This window comes from Manacus candei, unplaced genomic scaffold, assembly GCF_025592945.1.
Source record: "Manacus candei isolate 608988 ecotype Guabito, Panama unplaced genomic scaffold, ASM2559294v1 h1tg000047l, whole genome shotgun sequence".
NCBI classification, from domain to species: domain Eukaryota; kingdom Metazoa; phylum Chordata; class Aves; order Passeriformes; family Pipridae; genus Manacus; species Manacus candei.
The window spans coordinates 3,810,496-3,831,365 of record NW_026138095.1 but is presented as its reverse complement, the minus strand read 5'-3'; the positions used below and the strand labels follow the sequence as shown (position 1 = coordinate 3,831,365).

The following is a 20,870-nucleotide window of genomic DNA, read 5'->3' as shown; positions in this document are numbered from 1 at the left end:
CCAGTGGAAACAGGAAAAAATGACCAAAAGAGGTGCTGAGGAGGGGCAGAGAGCCGAGCGTTCCGGCACCTCCCTCAGAAACCCACCTCAGCACCCCCTCAGTGCGGGGGGAGCTCTGACCGGGGGCCTGAGCTTTGATGTTTTTAATTTCCTCACAGCAACAGAGCGCTAGGGCAAAGAGAAAAGTACTACAGCTTCGGAAAAGGCGTAAAAAGCTGCCGCACACGGCGGGGGGGCGGCACCAGACCACCAAACCCCCTCACGGCACCAAAGCCCCTCAGACCTCCCGCCCACTGCCCTCACGCGGGCCCGCCCACTGCCCTCACGCGGGCCCGCCCACTGCCCTCACGCGGGCCCGCCCACTGCCCTCACGCGGGCCCGCCCACTGCCCTCACGCGGGCCCGCCCACTGCCCTCACGCGGGCCCGCCCACTGCCCTCACGCGGGCCCGCCCACCCTCGCGCACAGCAGCACCCGGATCAGCACGTGACCACAGATTCCAATCCTATTGGAGAACACGAGGAGGGCGGGACCGGCCGCTCTATAAAAGGGAGCGCGGGGGGGTGTTCGCCCTCTTTTCCTCCTGCGGCAGAGGAGGTGAGCGCAGCAATGGGTTTGGGGACGGGCGGGTCAGGCCGGGCTGGGCCGCAGTGATGTCTCTTGACACGTGTTAGACTGCTGATATACGTGAAGCAAACCTACTACTGAGCGCCCCGGCTGCGCCCACCCCCACGGGGCGGCCGGGGTGAGGCGCGTGTGTAACCTCCCCTTTACCTTCTGTGTCTTGCAGGGCCCGTGCGGAGATCGGGATCGGCGGTAAATAAAGCTGTGTGCCCCAGTGCGGAGATCGGGATCGGCGGTAAATAAAGCTGTGTGCCCCAAATCGTGTCCGGCTGGTTCTTCCCGCGCGGTCCCGCACTGCCTTTGACCCGGCGGTGCCCGCTCGGCGCCGCCGGCCAAGCAGCGGTGCTACAGCGAAGGCTTGTTCATAACTGGGGCCGCTCGGCACCTCCCGGGCGGCGCTTTTAAAAACAAGTGACATTTGCGTGCCATAGTCGCCCTGTGGCACCCCTGCGGGGACACACGGCTCGGGGAGGGGGTGTACAAACCCTGCTGTCCTTCTGGATGGAGCCCGTTCCCTGCTGGAGAGGGCGGTGCCAGCGAAAGCAGATCCGGGGCACTGTCACGGTTCAAGGCGACTTCACCCAAAACAGCCCGGGGCAGGAATTTTTTCCTGTGGTAGTTCAGGTTTTAGGTGTAAAAGGGACTTGGAAAAACTAAGGTCCCAAGACCTGGGATGCCTGCTAAGCTGTTGCAGGAGTAAAGCAGCTGGGTGAATATGCAGGAGACACATCCAAGGCTGGGGGTCCTTTATGCACACAGAAAAAAACCCAACTTGAAATAAAATAGGAATTTGACTCCTGCAGCTATTTAAAGGGCCTGTGTTTTTTCCATCTGTTAATACTGGTGCTAAGGGTATCCTGCAGACAGTGGAGATGTACAGTGTTTTCTATATATATAATATATAACCACTCTGACGTCCCGATTGGACACAAAATAGTAGCAGCAGAGTCCAGGCAGACTGTAAAAGATGATCAAGCTCACAGAGGCTCTTGAAGTTAACAGAACTGCAGACCTCCTCCTTAACTGCTGGTAATCCTTTCAAGGCTTTCACAACTATGAAATACATGATTTTAAAGCACATGCCTCATATGGTAACTAACTACTGTGATTAAATTTAGTTTAAGGACAGTAAAATTAAATTTAGGCTTTTAAAGCTATAACAGTCTCAGCACTGGTTACCCCTGGAATCATGATAATCACCAAGTACATGTATATATAAAAAAGTCTGCAAGCACATGGCACACTCAGCAAACTGCCTTTCTAATGAAGTTTTCTGAACAACTTGCACAGGATCATGGCTAAGTGCTGTAGAAATAAAATTTAACTGAATTGTTGGACATGGGATAAATTTATTTAATAAAACAAAGCAAGCAGATTGTAGTTACCCACAGTTTATGAAGTGCAATATGACAATCTCGTGTAATAAGTCTAAATCTGTTTACACATTAGTGCATCTAGTCCTTTGACTTAAGTTATTGCACATAGAAATTAACTCATAGAAAAGACCTGTGTAACAAGACATGCAGACTTCATGAAAGGCAAATAATGCCTACAGAATCAGCAAACCCCAGAATATACACAGCCTGGAATGGTCAAGGAGGAGTTCAGGTAACAAATATAACCTACTAATATTTCAATTAAAGGTAACCAAAATAGGTGTTCAAATATAGAATTAATTTTAAATATATTAAATGCTAATTTTCTTTTTTTTTATGTTTCAGGCAAGGTGCTGTTTAAAAAACCTTCAATATAATAGCTTCATTTAGAGATGGTAAATCATCAAGTTATACATGGAAATTTTGATTTACATCAAATGTGACAACACAACGTACAAAAAAGTTCTTAAAAAATTCTAAAAAAAAAAAAAAAAGCAAATCATGTTATAAAAGGAGAGCCAAAACTCACCTTCTTTGTAAACTAAAACGTTTTCTGACATCCATGAACAGTTGGCAACACTGAGCATCAGAAAAATATTACATGTGTTAAAGAGTGGATATGTAGTGTTCAAATTTTGCATTTACTGCATACATTTAGCCTTGAATCATTACACCTGACTGAAATAAAAGGCAGTTTCCCCTTCCCCCTTAGTTTTGGCCATTAATTAGCAGAAAGAGTCTTTACTCATGATCAGCTCGAACAACTGCAACGCTTGAATTCCTAAAAACCAATGCATGGGGGTCAAAATCTGTCAGCCACAGCTGTTCCCACAAACACCAAGGGATTTGATGTCTGGGGCTGTAACAGGAGGATTTGGGCCCATGCTTTGGGTGTAAACACAGTGCAATGGAAAAGACTCACAGCAACAAACTCCTCAGAAAGAACTCGGTGTTTCATCGTAGCAAGAGGCTCTAAGCACAGTAAGGTAACTACTCCTGGTAATGTGCAGTGTTGGCATTTTGTGTGTGTGCTCATGTCTTGAGAAACATTCAGAATTAATCAGGAACCAAGGTGATTGTACCTCACTATAAGGCGGCTTGCTGTGGTTTGGTCTCATGGCTTTACCAACTTTTTTCCTCCTCGTTTGACAAAGATCTGACAGTCCCACCTTCACTGATAGTTGTGTTTTATGGCTACTTGCTTCCCAAAAAAAGCACAGGTTCTGTATGAAAAAAAGTAATATGTATATACCCCATTGAATCACAATATTACCTATACATCCAATTTACATTCTTTTATCCTGAAAGCGTTTCATATTTCGATTGCTTGACACAAGCTATTGACTGCAGAAGTGAAAGAACATAAAACAGTTCATTCTACACCTCCAACTGCCTGAGAAAGAAAAAATATTCTTCCAGTTTTATAAATTCATTCCTTATTTAGGATTTTTTCCCCATTTGGCACGCAGTTCCTTTGCTGCCAAACAACTTTTCAATGCTTTAATGCACATTAACAGAGCACGAAAACAGAAGCTGAACAAAAGGTGCGTCAACGAGCTCCTTGATCTATTACATTTCAGTTCCTCCTCCCTCCCCCAAAGAACAGGTCATTTCAGCCTCCCAGTTAAAATCCTGATGGCAGCCAGTACAAAAATAAATCAACAGCTTAATGGAATGGAACTTCGTGGAGCTGAAGTACACGGGAACAATAACCAGGCAAGTGAGCACAAAGGTATGGGCACAGTCCTGGGGAGGGGGGAAAGTGGCACAAGTTAAGGATGAGAACTACAGCACAGTTTATAAACCCATGAGAATAACTTTTATAATACTGTAAACTGCAAGAGTCTTCACATGTCATGGTTGATCAGAGGCCTCCGTGCTCAGATCTTGAGGGCACGTGGACGAGCGGGGATCCATGGCTGAGTGCATTAAAGGAATATAAACATCATCCATGTTTGGCATGACAAAGATTTTCTGTGAAAAAGACACAATTAAATCAATAAACTTCATATGTCACTTGAAACCTTAGGTTTTCCAATTTGTTTAGTTAAAAAATGCAACAAACTTCCAGACGAAAGATTCTCGAGTTCAGCATTGTCCCAGTCAGTGCAGTGCCCATTAATTCAGGCCATTTGGTTGTGTTACACTTGTAAATGAAGCTCAGAAATATCAGTATCTTTGCAAATTCCATTAAATTAAAAAGGTACTACAGAAAAAAATCACCACCTTTCCCCACTCTGTTGCTGTCTCAGCTCTTACCTATGTACTTTCAAACTGCACTTTTAGTGAAATAAGTGGTTTTGACTTCTGGTCGATTGTACAGTTGGGGTCCAGAATCCATCTGGTCAGTCTTCCCATCCTACATGTATTTGGAGGTTTTTTCCTATTTTACACTACTGCAGTCAATGTAATTATTAAAAATTGTTTTCAATGAAGTAGTGACAGGACACTTTAGTACCTCTCTTAGTATCTGTTCTTCATTTTTGAAAACAGTTGGGTGCTCTTATCACCTAAGAACACCCAGGATCACGGTTTTGAGTACTACAAATTCTATCATGGTACCTATTTCAAACAAATGGCTTATTATCTCTAAAATCATTCTGACCAGTGCTAAAATAGATTTCCACCCAGGCCTACACACAGCCTTGAGACCATCACAGAAGTTTCACCTTCATCTGTCCCACGAATGGGAGCAGCAGAGGACACCAACTAACTTCAAATCAAATAGCTCAAAACTATCATCAATGAAATGAGGATGTAAAGGAAACACACCTGGAACTCCTGCTCCAGTTTCCTTGCTATCCAGTCTGTCACATGGACCAGAGTCACTTCTCTCTCTCCAAGTTTTGGCCGTGCTTTTAACTCCAGGTAGGGAGGCCTTCGGAAGCCGTACCTTGGGAGAGAGCACAGAGCAGGTTTTATTACAGACACTCCAGCAAAGCAAATATTTAAATGTGTAGCTCAATTTCCTCCTAATAGCAATTCCTACCTCATTTACAACTAGTCTGTTCTCTTCCAGAACCCACTTCAGCCAGACTTTACCTTCTTTCTCATCTGCAATCCCTTCAATAGCACAACCTGCAACTAAGTTCCTCTTACCATATTCTGTCAGTGGGTGGAGGTGGAATGTTAATCACTAGTGTTCCTCTGCACTCCTGGACTTCAACTGTTAGCAGCAATGGAGTATTGGAGACCTCTTCAATTTTCTTCTTAATAAACTCAGTCTCTGTTGCTTTCTGAAAGTATTTGGACTTGGTAATTTTATCCACAATTCTCATGAGCTTACTTGTCCGAGATCCTCCAACATACCTTTAGACAGAGAATAGAAAAAAGGACAATAAGGTAATTTTCTTAAACTACTAAAACAGCCATGGATTTTCTATTAAACCATTACACTTTGATGTAAAAATTCTAAACAGATGCATGACCAAGCAGCACCTACAGAGCCTGCACCCAATAGCTGTGTTCTGCCAGCTACAAGTGCCTGGCAGAAATTCTGTTCAGGCTAAACACTCCTTCCCACATGGCATTGGAAACACAACGTTTTTTAACACTGCAAATACACTTCCATCATTTATGCCAGCAAGCTGGCATGGGAAATGACACCTTGTCTACTACCATTCCAACAAAACTGTTGAGACACTGATGTACCAAGACAGGCACAAATCATCAGCTTAGAAGGCCCAGCTACCAGGTCTAATTATTTAGCAGCGTGTGCTGAACAGAAAGGTTTTCATTTTAAGGTACTGTAGCCTTTATGAGTATAAAGGTGTTGACAAAGAAGAGGAAAACAGTTTTAGCAGTGGGTGGAATGATATTCCAAAATGGTTAACTATGCCTGCAAGAGGAGGGCTCTTCCTGGCAAACATGTCAGGCATTCCTGGCTTCTAAAACAGATTCTTTAAGGGCTGAATCTGTCTTTTCTCACCCCTATCTCATGTTGGAAATATACACTCCAAGAATAGCATATTTGGTATTTTCCACACACTATATCATAGCTAATTATGGCTCCTGATGTTTTATGTACCAGAGATAACCTTTCTAAGGAAATGACATTTTCCTGTTAGGGTGGGGGGGAACCAAAAGCCCCCACATTCTTACACAGACTTTCACAGAGTTTTCTCCTTAGCACAACACAGGGCAAGAAACTCCTCAGCTGATATAAAAAGGGTGAATTAATTTCAACTTTTGGATTTTATACTAGCTGTATTTTTACCCAGAGAAAGTAGTTACTCTCTCATCAGGTCATCAGATTCTATAGTGGTAGTAATGCAGATTCTTTCTTTCAGTATTCTACATAAAAATTCTTCATTCTCTCTCTTTGTCCTCTTGATAAAGAGCTCTCTATATGATCTATGCATTTTTAGAAGATATGAAATGCATCAAATGCAATAATTTCTACAACTCTTCACATAAGTTTTCAAAAGTGTACAGGAATAAAACTGAGGAAACTCCCTGGAACATTTTGAATAAGTCATGAGTCTTCTGGTACATTCACTGTAAAAATCAGGGTTGTGTTCAGCCATAGGAAACATTGTGATTGTCTGAGACATTTCTGGCTGACTACAGCTTTCTCACTGCATAGCACAATTGCAATCAGATGCAGAAAGCCAAAAATCAGAACAGCAGCCAAAACAAGGAATGACGTGGCAACGCTGATGTTGGGAAACATCCTTTGAAACTCGTGCACAGCATCAGAGGGCAGTATTGCACAGCCCAGACACTCAGAGAGCTCCAGAAATAAAATAAAAAAAACCCCCACCAACAAGAAAAAAAGCCAGCAACACAAAACTGAGAAGAAAGCAAGGCTTGAGAACAGTTGTTTCCTTTAAGAAAAGAACACACTGGAAATGGGTGTAACACTGCATACAGTGTTTCGAGTTCACACACAAAATCCTGTTCCTGGCTCTGCTACCAGGCAGGACATGCTGGGGAAGGTCCCCAGAGGTGCTCTGGCTCCGTGACTTGGCTCTCATGGTGAAGAGCCTGGGAGGTGGCCGGTGGAGCCCGGGACAGGTCCCTGGGCAGAGAGCAGTGGTCCCAGGACAGGTCCTGGGCAGTGAGCAGTGCTCCCAGGACAGGTCCCTGGGCAGTGAGCAGTGCTCCCAGGACAGGTCCCTGGGCAGAGAGCAGTGCTCCCAGGACAGGTCCCTGGGCAGTGAGCAGTGCTCCCAGGACAGGTCCCTGGGCAGTGAGCAGTGCTCCCAGGACAGGTCCCTGGGCAGTGAGCAGTGCTCCCAGCACAGCACAGCACTCAGCACAGCAGCTCCCTTTGTTGGCAGCACGTGGCTCCACTCTTTGCTCTGCAGTTGTGTTTGCTTCCCTGCTGGGATATCCTCACTCTCTGTGGGGCACAGAGCACTCCAGGATTGAGTCAGGTATTGGGTCTATGGGGGAGGGAAGGATTAAAGAGCTCACCCTTCTGCTCCTGGAGTCATCTGCTTCTCTCCTGCCGGCTCAGGAGCATCATCTTCCTCTGAAGAGCCGGCGCTGGAGGATTCCTCATCACTGTCTGCAAGACAATATGCCCTTGGCCTGAAACTGAAACAATGCAATTCCCAGGTCAAATGTAATATCCTGAAATAGCTTTTCATCCTGTACAGCTTTGGCTGACATTACACGACTCTGAACTATCCCCTCCTCTTTTTTGTAAGCACTATCTGAAAGAACAAAACCAAAACCACTCTGAAGCCAGGCTGGCAGAACTACATTCAAACCAGAAAATCTGTTTTCCCCAGTGGAAGATAATCCTGCATGAAAGAGGTTGGCAGGGTGGTGGCTGTTCTACATATTCAAATCAAATGTGGAGATTATTCAAAATTATTATTTTTTGAAAAAAATAATTCGGAAAAAAAAATTCAATTTCGAATTGAAAGCATCTCTGCTGCTGCTCGTGGCTTTCCATGGGTGGAGCAGAACGGAGGCTGGACAGGTAAAACAACCTTTGAATGTCATGGGGGAAAAGTAAAGTAATAAAATCAAACAAGGGCAGCTCTTAGGGTACAAAATACCACCTGGTAGTAACTAATTCCTAGACTTAAACTTGTGGAAGAATTTAGGTACAATCACAGGAAAAATTTCAAATCTTTTAAACGGATTAAAATGAGGGAAGGATACAGTGGATACACTTCAGTATGAAGAGATCTCTACTGAAAGCAAGAGCCTAAAACAGTTACACAACACAAGCTTCAAAAGCATATGGCTTTAGCCCTGGGGACTATACCCAGCACTGTAATTCTCTACAGCATGTTCAGAATACAGTTTATAGCTGTGTCTTCTTTCTTTGTGTGCGTGTGTGTGTTCTTGGAAGTGTATCTGAAGCATTTAATAACCTCACACAGGGCATGGACTGAGGCTACTGCCTGATATTCTGTACACAGAACAAACTGGTGGTTGCTGCATGAAGTCCTAATGAAAAAGGACAGCTCAATGCAGCTCCCAGTGCACAGGACTCCTTCCCAACTGGAGAGTAACCCCAGGACCTCTCTACACTGCAGAATTTCCTATCCAGGGTAGGGAATCAGAACTGCAAACCTCTTCTTACCCAGAGCTGCATTTTGTACCTGCAGAGAGTGAAGGCACACACCAAACTGAGCCACCTCCCCAGGGACTGGGGGGTGGTGGATGGTTCCTGTCACTGGCCCCAATAGCAACCCTGGAGCTGGTTCTCAGGGAGAAAATCACGTTTTTAGGTCAGACTCAAACTACACGTTTTCTACCAGGGTGTGACCTCGCTTCACTTTCCTGTGCAGGCTGTACCACCCAGCTCAAAGCATGCCCAGAGCATTCTCAGGGCTCTCAAAGGTGTCACCTTAAACAAGGTGTTTTATTTCCTAGTTAAAGGTGCCTCACAAGCACGACCGGCTCAGACCTCAGGATTTCCTCGCATTAAACAAAGCAACAATAAATAAGCTTGAGTGAGATTTCAGGGGCTCTCTGCATACAATGGACCATTTATATGACACAAACATTGGCAGAATAAACCCACTTTGGAGCTACAGTATTGTTCCCGTGCAGATTGCACAATATTTTATGAATTGCCATTTGTCAGCTTGTTTTTATGTGGTCCAACACAGCCAAAAGGACTGATGGGGTGAGAGGCTGTGGTAAATTTGGGTTAACCTGCCTGAGTTTGCCTCATCTCCTGTATGGCAGAACCTTGTGCTGTATTAATTTTAGGAAATTGGCAATTAAATAGTTTCCCACCCTCTTTGAGAGCTCTATTTTCTTGAGAGGGCATTATCAAACTTATCTCAGGATGTCTCACTTCTGTTTCAAACAGTAAGTGCAACACAGACCCGTTTGTCTTCCTTTACACTGACAACATCCATGGACAGTTAAAGCCCAGAGCTGTTTCCCCCCTCCCTCTTGGGTGCCTCTCTTACACCAGTTTGTGGTTACTGCCTCTCAAGAGATGGTTTGTTCTGGGCTCTTGAGGGACACAAATGAGTGTCAGCAACCAGCATTCCTCACTTACAACATGATCATGGATGCAAACACATGCAGAACAGTTTGTCACAGCAACTGCCAACTGATAATTAAAAAAGGCAGTAAAATTAAAATTAGCTAACACAATGGAAAGCACGGATGAGAATCAAACTGTTCTGTACTTCTCAGTCTTTGCTTATTTTTTTATAATATCCACTGTATTGAAGGGAAAAAACCAATTAAAAACCCCTTATTTAAACTAGAATACATTAAGCTGCTCTTTATGTAAAGCTGGTACCTGGCCCTGAGGTTTGAACCATCCCAGCCCCGAGCAGGGAGCAGAGCAGTTAATGCTGATACCTCCAAGCAATCGGTTGCTTGGCTACAGGCACTTCCATCTGCCTTGCTGGGGGCCCATTGCTCAGCCAGCAGCAAACTGGTTTTTAAATATGAAATCAATGCGTTCACTAATTATTTCTGAGGCCATTTCTGCACTGAGCAGATATGAAAATGCACAAAGAAAATCCTGAAGGGATGGGGGAAGGACAGTAAGAATTTGATTTGTATAGACATTTCCTTATCCATCCCCCGGTTTTTTGGGGGGGGGAGGGGCAGGATTAAAGGGATTTTGAAAAATTTGCACCTACCAGTTATACTGATGTAAATTCAGAAATATTTATTTCAAGCAGTGACAATGGGAATCTGGGTCAATTTTAAATCCTCTGAATTTCTACCACCAGTGTATGAGATCATTCAGCCATTAGTTTTTTTTTCACATTTATTTTCTTGTCATGACTGCACTGAAATATAGGGCTGCTGTAAGTATTACCTCAAGATATCTCAGAATAAATGGTCAGAGCTATGACATGAGCATACAAAGCATCCAGTATCTTCATTGTGAAAGACCACAACGTTTTATTCATAGCTAAACAAATGGCCAGATTTAGAGACTATTTTCTCGATTTGTGCACACTAAATCAGAGACCACCTACTGTCCAGGGACTGCAGATTTCCTAAGTACAAAGAGAACACAGCACAGAAAGAATGAACACTCCTGATGGGAGGGATATCTGACAGGTGTCACTCACCAGGTTAATACAAATGGACAGATTGATGACACTCAAAAATTCCAACAACATCACAAAAATGAGAGGGAAGGCACAAATACAAGAGAGGTAAATTACTGTATAGTGGTTTTTAATTAGTTTATCTACATAAGGCATTTCACTTAGACATAGCAGGGAAACAGAAGTGGGCTATGAGGAAAAATAGAGACTAAAGCAGTGGTGTGATTACTCCCATGGTGCAATAAAGCTATTGAAAAAGTCTCAACTTAACAATTACAGCCTATTTACCTTCCCCATTGTTTACTCCACGGTTTACAGCTGTAGCTGTGCCATGCTGTAGTAGCCTGTTACACGTGTGTCTACCTCCATTTCTGCATGTGTGTATCTCCAGTATTCAAGCTTTACTGTCTAAGATCCCAAATCAAGCCTAAGACAAACCTAAATTTTAGTTGCTGCACATTTAAAATCCTACTAAAATATATAAAAAACCAGTTGTATCACAAAAGCCTTTTATTAAGATGATTATCAACGGTGCAATCAAACATTAAAGCTGCACAGAAAGGCCACGTTCTACACTCAAGTGTATGAAACCCCCTCAGCTCCTTTCAATCTATTGCAGAGCCAGAGCTGCTCAGACACAAGGAAAATCCCACTTTTTCACAATGAAAGCTCCAGCTTGGTTCCATCACTGCCATCCCTTACCCTTCTCTGCCGATCTCACCGACTTTAAGGGCTTCACCAAGAGGCTCTTTACCAAGTTTGGTCAAGTTCATCTTGGTCTCCAGGGTCATTAGAAAAGATCCATTGTAGGACATTTCCAAATCAACCCACAGTCCTAAAATAAACAACACAAAGATGTCACTTTAAGAACAATCACAAAGCAGGCTTTCTCTTCATATTAAGCTCATGGAACAAAGTCAGATGTAAATCAAAGCCATCCTGAAAAACAGCAATCTAAAAAGAAGGAGTGTGATTTACACACACCTAAACTGCTTAAGAGATCTGAAATGAGATAAAGAACACAGAATACGATCAGGGATTCACTTCAAAACTATTTACAGCATTGCTCCAAGCCATACAGTAATGGGGACACTCCTCTACTGACGCTGTCCAAACAAAGCACAACTCGAAATCCCAGAGCAATATTGCTTGTGTCACATCACAACCTGCTGCCTCCTGTTTTGCCAATGGTGGATTGAAGGAGTATGACAAGGTTCCCTCAGTAACTGAGCTACAGGCATTCTTTCATTACTCAGAGCAAACAGGGTCATTACTTTGACAACTCTAGATGTGCAGTATTACATTAAATCCTATTGTTGTGCAGAATATTCACCAAAAGAATTGTCTTGGGAATAGCTGCAAGATTAGGTCCTGCCTCTTGAGTGACCCCCTGCAGCCCCATGGACTAAACAAAGCTGGAGGTATTTGTGATTCAGATACTAGAAATCAGATGCCAATAAACACAGATTATGCATCTTCCTTTTCCAGACATTGCAGCTGCACAAAACCAGTACCTGGCACATCAACCACTGACACCTTCTACTTTCATTTACTTATTCAGAAGCAATTAATGATAATTACTCTTTGGGTTTGATTCATCTGCAAAAGTGACATTTTTTTAGTTGAAGAACTACTGTTTTCTGCACAAACATGTCAGAAAAACAGCACTGTCCCTAATCCTACCATTTCTGTTTACAGAAATACAGGCAGCTCCCAAAGGCCAGGTCACTGACCCTCTGTGAGGTTCCATGCTGGAAGCAGGATGAAGGCAAGCTGGTGCTTTACTAACCCAAATCACTCTTTTCCCTCACACAGTGTTTCTAACACTGTTCTAAAACCAAACACAACAACTCAAACACAAGCTTATATATATTTTTTTTTCTCTTTACAATGACAAAGCAGCAGTAAGATCATGAGAAACAAGGAAAACCAGCTAAACAGACCTTTTGGATAATCAATGAGTTGGCACAATTCAGTCATCAATGTTGTTTTAACAGCAGATCAAATTAAGCAAAGGATGCCATTACTGAGAGGGAAAATTCCTTCTGGCCAGAAAACGTTCATACGCATTTTCCAGAGGGAAAAGGGGAGGGAGAGGAGGGAGAGGGAGTGAAGAATTGGGCAGATGGTACAATTTATTCAGAATTTTCTGGTTCCCTAGCCTTGAGAGAATTACAGTAATGCCACAGCATATGCTGTCACCCAAATAGGACTGTATTAACACAAACAAGGGTTTTTTTTCTAACACTGCCCGCTAACAAACTGAGTTACTTAGAGAAGCCATATAACAAAAAATACTTGCCTTGTAATCAAGCACAGGTTAAAAAAAACCTCTGGATGCAACAAAGCACTTCACAATTAGTAACTGCATTTTAAAGCCTCACAGAAGGCTCAAATGGCTCAAAAATACCTCAAATGACTGAATGTCTCAGACACTTAAAAAACCCAAAAACCTCAGAAATGTTCATTCTGGATACTGCCCTGAAATTTTAGGGCTTTCCCCCCCCCATATTCCCCAATAAACCAAGTGGTTTATCATAGGTCAACTTACCAACAAATGCATTTATCCTTATGAGAACAAGCATTTCCAATTATCATACCCTTATTTAAGTCCTTTTAAGTATAATTACACAACAAGTTATTTCAGTAATTATTCACTGCAAGCTCTTAGAAACTAAGAGTTCACATGTCATCCAACAGGGTGGAAGAAGTTACAAGAATTAGCAATTCTCCCATAAATGCTTCCTTGTCACAATTTAAGTGAACAACAAACTGAAGGAGTTAATTGATCTCATTGCTGTTTCAGCAATTAATGGAAGCCAAGTCTCCTAAATCCCATCTCATGACTTAGAACTCCAGCCTTTGGTTACAACTGCAGTTATGAGAACAGAGAAAGGAATTCAAGAAATGTTTAAATCCGGGCAAAGGGGAAACACTCTGACAAGAAGCCTGAAATGAAGGCTTGTTTAAAAAGAAACCATGAAACCACTTGGCAAGCATCACAGATGTAACAAGTTTAAAACGTTTTTTGTTCTGTAACACAAAATAAAATTTGTACCAACAGTGAAGTCACTTTGCTGCTGAGAACACAGGAGGATTTCATCAGTACTTGGAGAACCTGCTGTCCCACGCAGGGAGCATATGACAAGCAGCAGCAATATGTGTTAGTTCCCTAAATACTGATTGCACTGCAGCTTATTCCATCTATTCAGTTTTCATTTCTCTTAAAAAGACACATTTTCTTCCTCGTGGCAACAACAAACACTTTGCTCTTTTCAAACATGCTTTGTTTATAAAGCTCAGTGGCAAACAGACTTTCCAGAAGTTGAGAGCAAAGTACCCCGTGTTTTATAGATAAAGCTTTTCCCCAAAGACTTGCACGTCTCAAGGAGATAAGGGCAAACAATAGCATTTGGGTACATAACTGATGTTATGTATGGCCAAGAGGATTTTAGTAATTCCCCAAAGTCTGTTTTGTTCTCAGTTTTATGAGGGAAAGGTTAGTGCTCACTCACCCCGTGCTTTCAGTCAGTGATCTGAGTGGCACAGAGCTCATTATCTACTCAAACTTTGCTCTGTCCATGTTTGTTATTGTTCCAAATGTGCTACTGAGACTTGAAGTTTGGCTCATTGCTGGTCTGTAATTTAGAGCCTCTCCAGAGGGTTCTAACACTTGTACCAAGTATCTTCATTAAACCCTTACCACCTCACTACCAATTTATTGATTTTAGTCCCATTTAGAAATTATCTTGGTAACTTCACCTAAGAGCTGAAAGAGCAGTTTAAAACAAAAATAAGCTGCTTGCCATGCAATCCACAGCTGCACCACAACAGGTACTCCAAGGAAGTATTTTCCTTTATGCCAATTAGAAATTTCTGCACCTTGAGTGGAGAAAATCAGACACAATTTAAAATTAAAAACTGCTCTGATTATGTCTTAGAGAAAAGACAGCATCTAGCTCTCCTCAGTATGTGGAATAAATACTTTTAAAGCTAAAAAGCATTATGCCAAGTTTTTCTGTCTTGTGAGACTACTTAAGTGACATGAGGATCCTCAAATATACTCCTGTGACCATATGCAAGCCAGAAAGAACAGAAAACAAACAGTTATGATTCATAAAGCAGCAATATGAAAGTGATTCAGCTTTAAAAAAAATCCATATTTAACAGTAAGGACATAAAATGATGCTGTATTTTGAAGTCTATTTTCAAAGCAACACTGTATTCTTGTTTTCCAAGTTATTATATTTTCTGAATCCCTGTTTTCAGAACAGGGGAACTTCTCTTGGGGAGCTAAACCTGTTTTGTGCTATGGTACAGAATCAGATCTGTCTCAAGGAGATGTGCAAGGCTCTCTGCAGTCCATGGCAGAGGATCAGATATGTGTCAGCATCTCTGTTGCATGCAAATTTTAGTTTAGTTCAGTAGTTATTGCCTATGGAAAGACATGATCACACTTCCATAGCTACAGAATCACTTTAGACCAAGCCTCACATAGAGACCCCTCAGTATCTCCTCAGCTCTTATTAAATGTATTTTCCTCTGATTAAAACATCCACAAGATAACCAGAGCAAAATCCTGTTCTCCACAGGTAAAAAGGCAAAACCAGAAAAGGAAGCTTGTATTTTACCTCTGTGATCAATAGAAGGTTTGAAGGCCTGAAGGATCTTGGGCACTGCTATCCCCATGTCCAGCTCAGTCAGAGTCAGCTCATTCATGAAGTAGGGCAGCTGAAAGGACAGGAGATCAAAAATCAAATACATGTCATGGAACCAAACATTCATTTCCTGAGAGAAGAAAGGAAAACCTAAAGGAATGGACTGAGCTGAAGTGCCACCAGTGAAAGAACACACATAATTGCACATATTTCTTCCAATTCTAGAATTTCACAGTTATCAGTTTCAAAATAATTTAGGGAGAGATTCGGCATCTGAACTTGGAATGCTTTTAAAACTATACTGAAGTTCGAATGCTGACCTTAAAACTCCAGCATGCTTTTTAGTCAAAGCATGTAAAAAGCTCCAGAACGAAGTGTAAATCCTATTTCACTGTGAATAAAAAACAAAGACTTCTTTGAATTTTAAATTCAGGCAAGTATTTTATCCTTGCAGTTGTATCAACGTCTCGGCCACTTTTTATTTCTGACAAATTCTTTCCCAGCACATTGACTTGTAAATCTGTATCACAGTCTTGGAATAACAGAGGCACAGAATCATGATGGTTTGGGTAGTTATTTACTTAAATTTCTAATGCATGGGAAATCTATCTTCTGTAAACAGACAGTGCTTTAACCCATTAAAATATATCCATTTCCAGTCTTTCCATTGAAAATGTTTCCAGTGAGGTGTTTGGGTCTCCTACTGTCACAACTGTGGGAACAGGGCAGAATTGGGTTACTGCTCAGTTCCTAAAGCACAAGCAACACTATCTCACAGCTGGTGCTGGCAGCTACATTCCAGAGCTTTTGTCAGCAAGAAAACATCTTCCTTTGCCTTTAGGAACAGGCAAACTCCTCCCCAAATACCAGGACCTGAACAGGCCTGTGATTACCTTCTGCTGCTCAGAAGGGTTACAGAATGCAAGGGGAAGGCACAGGACTCACTCTAAAGCACCTTCTGAGCTCGTGCAGCTCGTGGAAGCTGCATCCTGGCACTCCACACACAGCTCTTCCCAGGACTGTTACTGCCACTGACCTGTCCTGCAAGCAGGGCATGTCTGAGGTACACAGGAACACACTGGAACTGTGGTTCCCTTATCTCCTCCACCTTAAAAGCAATCTCCTATTTCCCCAAGCAGGTTTCATCATTTATAAGCAGTTCTATTTATCCCTGAAGTACATACAATAATACTTCTACTTTTCACATAAAAACCCGACAGACACAAACAGTTCATCCAGCTGTAGCTCATTTCAAAGTGAAGCAGCCAAGTTAACATGCTGAGATCCATGTGAGACTGAACTGGAATTCTGCATCACATTTATTTACTTGTCTTTTACATGTAAGTATGAATGAAGTAAGTCTTTCTTGTACTGTTTTAAAACTCAAAGACTGTTTCATTTCTCTCACAAGGAGTGTGTAGGGCAAGTCTCCAGATTAGGTACCTTTATTTTGCTTAATTTCATTTGGATCTTCTTTGACACTAGATCAGACCAATACTTTTCTCCTAAAAAATCCCAAAATATTCTTCCAAGCAGAGCATTCACCCAGGCCTCCTGTTCTTCCTCTTCAGCTTCCTCATGGGCATCTGGCAACTGGAAAACACAGAGCAAGTTATTAAGCCCTATAAATTCTATAAACTAAGGACAGAAAAGGCCTGTTTTACACTGGAAGTTCAGTGTTGGAGCCCAGGTCAGCTCAGAACACAAAATGCTCAGCAGAGAGAGGAGCTTTACAAACACATCAGCTGTGCTGCCACAGGCCTGTCATCATCCTGACATGCAGCAGAGGGAACGAGACCACACAGATATAGATTGACCTCTGGCAATGAAATGAGAAAGCTGTATGTAATTTAACCCCTGGCAGAAAAAGCAGATAAACCCAGAGCAGGCAGACTTATAAATGTGTCTGCAGCAGAGATACTCTCTCTTCCCAGTCAGATCTCTACTCTTCCTTTGATTTATCAAAAAATTGGAAAGCAAGACCCCATCTTACATCCTTAAATCCAGTTCAGAAACATCACAAACAGACGATAAACAAACACAGTGCAGGGAAACACACTCTGCCTTTCAATGTTTGTAAACAGGATTCAGGAAACTACTGTTCCCTCTGCTGCAGTAAAGGTTTTGTTTACAATCTAAGAGGATTATGTCTTGGTTTACTTGAGAACCATCTCGAAACACCTGGAAATATCATAATATTACACATTCAGATGCTGCATCACTGCAGAAGCAAAGGCAGCTGAAATAACTTTGGGTGTGTACACACACTACCATGTATTGCATTAAAACCAGGAGGTTTCCATGAAAGAAAACACAACACACTGAATGTCTCTCAAGTGCCTGCAGCGACAGAGGAATTCACCACCTTTCATTATTCCAGGCAGAGCTCCCAAAGCCAGCAGAAAAGCAGTGCTTTCTAAGACAGGCAGGTAGATGCTACAGTTCTGAACATCAGTTCTTGGCAGTGCCTGCTCCCCAAGGCTGCAGCCTCCTGCTGCCAGAACTGCTGGGTGAGGAGGTTCTGCTGTGACGCAGGTTTTCCTGCCAGCTCTGCTCATCTATTTATAGAAGGATTTCTGACACGTGCCACATCCAGCAGAGAATTCCTCACTGCTTCAGGGGCTGTTGGGGGCTAGAATATCTGCTTTCCTGGGGGACCACAAGTTGTGTTTATTTGTATGCTATGCCACAGCCTCCTGCTCCTTTCTGGACGTTGTATGAAAGTCTGGAAATCAAGATGCATGAGAGGAATTACATTTTTAAACGAATGGTTATCGGACTTAACATTAAGGACCCATTTATTAAGAGTGTTGTACTGAATATTAAGGTTCTGTTTACTGAGAGTGATTCAACTGCACTCCAGGAGGCCAAGGGATTAGTAGGAGCTGCAGACATTGTTACTGGTGTATCCTCTGGAGGACAAGCATTACCTTTTTCACAGCTGTAGGGCTGCTGTCTGCACTGAGCACTGGGCTACCTGAAGGGCTTTTCTTTTCCTGGGGAACACACTTTGCCATATAAATGTTGTAGTCCAGGAGCATTTTCTGCCTCACGTTGCCAGCCAGGTCCTTGTGCTTGGGCTGGGCTGTGATTTCCTCTGCATTCCCCTTGCTGCCGCTCCGGCTGTGCGTGAGAGCTCCAGGCTGACTGTCAGCTCTGCTGTGTGCTGCCAGGATCCCTGAATTAAAAGGAATAATAGCCATTTAACAGAGAATAAATCTGACAGCCATATAGCAGAGTGTAGGATCAAACACTAAAGGAATTAAGTTGTTTTGCAGATCTAATTTATTCTGAAAAAAACCCCCAACATTCAGAGTAGTGCTTTCTCATTCTGAAGGCTCAAAGTAAATCCCACTCCTGTGTGCTCAGGTGGTCCTAAACCCAAATGAGCCAATCCTTGGGATGATTCAGCACTCAGCAGGATGTGGGACTGAGGAGTCAGCTGATCAATAGCATATTTAAATATGGACACTCACATATGTATAACACATGGCAGAATTCCCAACAGCCCTGCTGGGAATGCCTAAAATAAAAGTCAGGTGATTAAAATGTACCTATGACTAAACTTTTTTTTCCTAATCTAATTATAGGCTGTTACAATTAAAAGTACTATCAAAAGCATGTAACTATTAGAATTTTAATTAGCCCTTAATTTTGCATTTGCATTTCAAGAAGTTATATGCCAGAAATAATGATGTTAACTAATTTTTTAAAAGCTTCTCAGAGAAGAAAGACAGAAAAGTATGAGTCATTCAGGTTTAAAATTATACCAGAGGATGCTTTTAAATTAATTTTTCAAACATTTGATCAATACTATAGACTAACACATTTGGTGGTTTAGATATATATATATTCAGATAGATAGATATATTAGTGCAGGACTTCATAAACAAAAAAATGTGTTTTCTTGTGACACTAATCCATGAGAAAGCTCTTTATCATTTACAGGAGATTAGAGTGGAAGGAAGGATGGAGGAGGAAAGATGGGTAGTAAGAGATGAGTCTAATAGTGCAAATGTTGATGAGAAACAAGTAGTTTGAACAATTCATCCTTACAAATACTACAGGAGTTATTACAGTCACTGAAAAATAGTGCATTCATATAAAATAGTTTAAAAATAGTAACAGTTGAAGGCATACAGCCAAATATACAGCCAAGAGAGGAAAAGGCAGGGTGGGAAGGTGGGAATGAGAGGCCAAGATCAGGAGCAGAGGAGTATACTGGGTATCACTTGCCTGAAAAGATCACTGTGGTTCACCAAAACATAACTTTGAGTTGTTTCTTTTAACAGACTCTTACACCAGAACACAAAATGTACCTGACTTGCTCGCACACAGACTCGGTGGCTTCTTCGCTTCAGACCTGAGCCTCGAGGCGAGGAGGAACCTGCGGAACCACTCCTCCTTCTCCCTCCCTGTCCTCCCAAAGAGATAAAGCACTTGATCCTTTTGGCTACTGCACTTTGCCCCCTCCTGAGGTTTCTTGGATTCTTCACTGTTTGAGTCCACTTTTTCAGCAGAAGACTTTTCCTCTGCGTTCTCCTTCTCAGTCTGGGCCTTAGCCATGAAATCCTCCTGTTTAGCGAGTTCAATGCAAATTGGGTATTTCTTATTCCAGATTCGTTTCCGTGCCAGACTCTTGGGAACCAGGGAAATCTGAAGGATAAATGAAAGGGTTAAATTAACTTTTTTTTTTTTTTTCAGTTGTATCCTCTATGTTTTGATACTCGCACAGGAATGCAAGAGATACAGATCCCACACTGGATCTGCTGGGTTTAACTGACTCAGCACTGCTGGTGGATGTCCAACCCACTGCTATCACCAGGTCTTTGGTGACAGCCATGGCCTTGGAATTAAAACAAAGGCCATTTGAGCAGCTTATACAATCATGTGGATTAGAAACTCTGTTTTCATTGAGATCTTGTTCTCATAGATACAGAGAAAAACCAGAAAAACCAAGAACCTTGTTTCTGTAAGCACGGGGTAGATAATGATAATGTGTTTTAAACTCAGCTTTTCAGGCTCATCTCATGAAATTGAGCATTAGGAGTCCTTTCCCATATGGACTCAAGGGAATGGAGGGAGGTTTCCCTCATTGTCACCATGGTCCCTCTGTCCCTTTCCCTTCCACAGTCAACTGAAGCCTGGTTTCCTCCCACATCTGCACTGCCAAGGCCCTCGACTGATGCAGCACATTAAGAAAATCCATTCTGTTAATAATGAGCTATTGATGTATTACTTAATACAATGCCAATGGAATCAACTTCATGTGGCAACTCTTCACAGATTTGAGGGAGGCAAACAACACATAGGGAAACTGCCCCAGCATTACTGTTGATGTTCCAACTGCAAAAATCCCCATCTCCTTCCCTGGACAGTGGGTACCTACAGCAAGTCATGGCTTTCCAGCCACCTCTTGCTCTCCCCTTTCACATTCCCATACAATGTATGTTCCCCCACTGAGTAAAAGCAAATGTTGTCTGAGCTGCCTTGGGACAGAGACAACCACCAAAGATGATGAATTTTGGTGTAACCCTCAGAACAGTCCTGCAGTAATCTCGTGTGTGGGGAGCGAGTCTCTGAGCTCCCATGAGTTACCTTCTGCTCTGAACTGACAGAGAAAAACCATGCTTTTCCCTTATTGTATAAATATGGGCTTTTTTCTAAATCTTGCTCCATCTTCCTCCCCAGCACAACCTTTTGCAAGTTAGTCACGAC

General features: G+C 42.5%; 1 protein-coding gene and 2 non-coding genes across 6 annotated transcripts in view; 2 read left to right on the top strand and 1 right to left on the bottom strand.

Moving 5' to 3' along the window:
* Positions 1 to 646: 646 nt before the first annotated feature.
* Positions 647 to 709, top strand: LOC127475904 (small nucleolar RNA SNORD104). Its single transcript, XR_007906377.1, has one exon. It is a non-coding gene; the product is annotated as a small nucleolar RNA SNORD104 (small nucleolar RNA).
* A 205-nt stretch (positions 710 to 914) lies between these two features.
* LOC127475906 (small nucleolar RNA SNORA76) lies at positions 915 to 1,043 on the top strand. Its single transcript, XR_007906379.1, has one exon. It is a non-coding gene; the product is annotated as a small nucleolar RNA SNORA76 (small nucleolar RNA).
* A 909-nt stretch (positions 1,044 to 1,952) lies between these two features.
* TEX2 (testis expressed 2) overlaps positions 1,953 to 20,870 on the bottom strand; it is a 46,001-nt gene continuing 27,083 nt past the window's right edge. For all 4 annotated transcript variants that reach the window (XM_051797637.1, XM_051797639.1, XM_051797640.1 and 1 more), the window contains exons 4-12: positions 19,472 to 19,808; positions 18,083 to 18,330; positions 16,596 to 16,745; positions 15,126 to 15,225; positions 11,197 to 11,329; positions 7,418 to 7,540; positions 5,099 to 5,308; positions 4,772 to 4,892; positions 1,953 to 3,973 (exon numbers count right to left, since the gene is read on the bottom strand). In XM_051797637.1, coding sequence (XP_051653597.1) covers positions 3,854 to 3,973; positions 4,772 to 4,892; positions 5,099 to 5,308; positions 7,418 to 7,540; positions 11,197 to 11,329; positions 15,126 to 15,225; positions 16,596 to 16,745; positions 18,083 to 18,330; positions 19,472 to 19,808 — 1,542 coding nt within the window. In that variant the 3' untranslated portion in view covers positions 1,953 to 3,853. The remainder of the gene's footprint in view (positions 3,974 to 4,771; positions 4,893 to 5,098; positions 5,309 to 7,417; positions 7,541 to 11,196; positions 11,330 to 15,125; positions 15,226 to 16,595; positions 16,746 to 18,082; positions 18,331 to 19,471; positions 19,809 to 20,870) is intronic.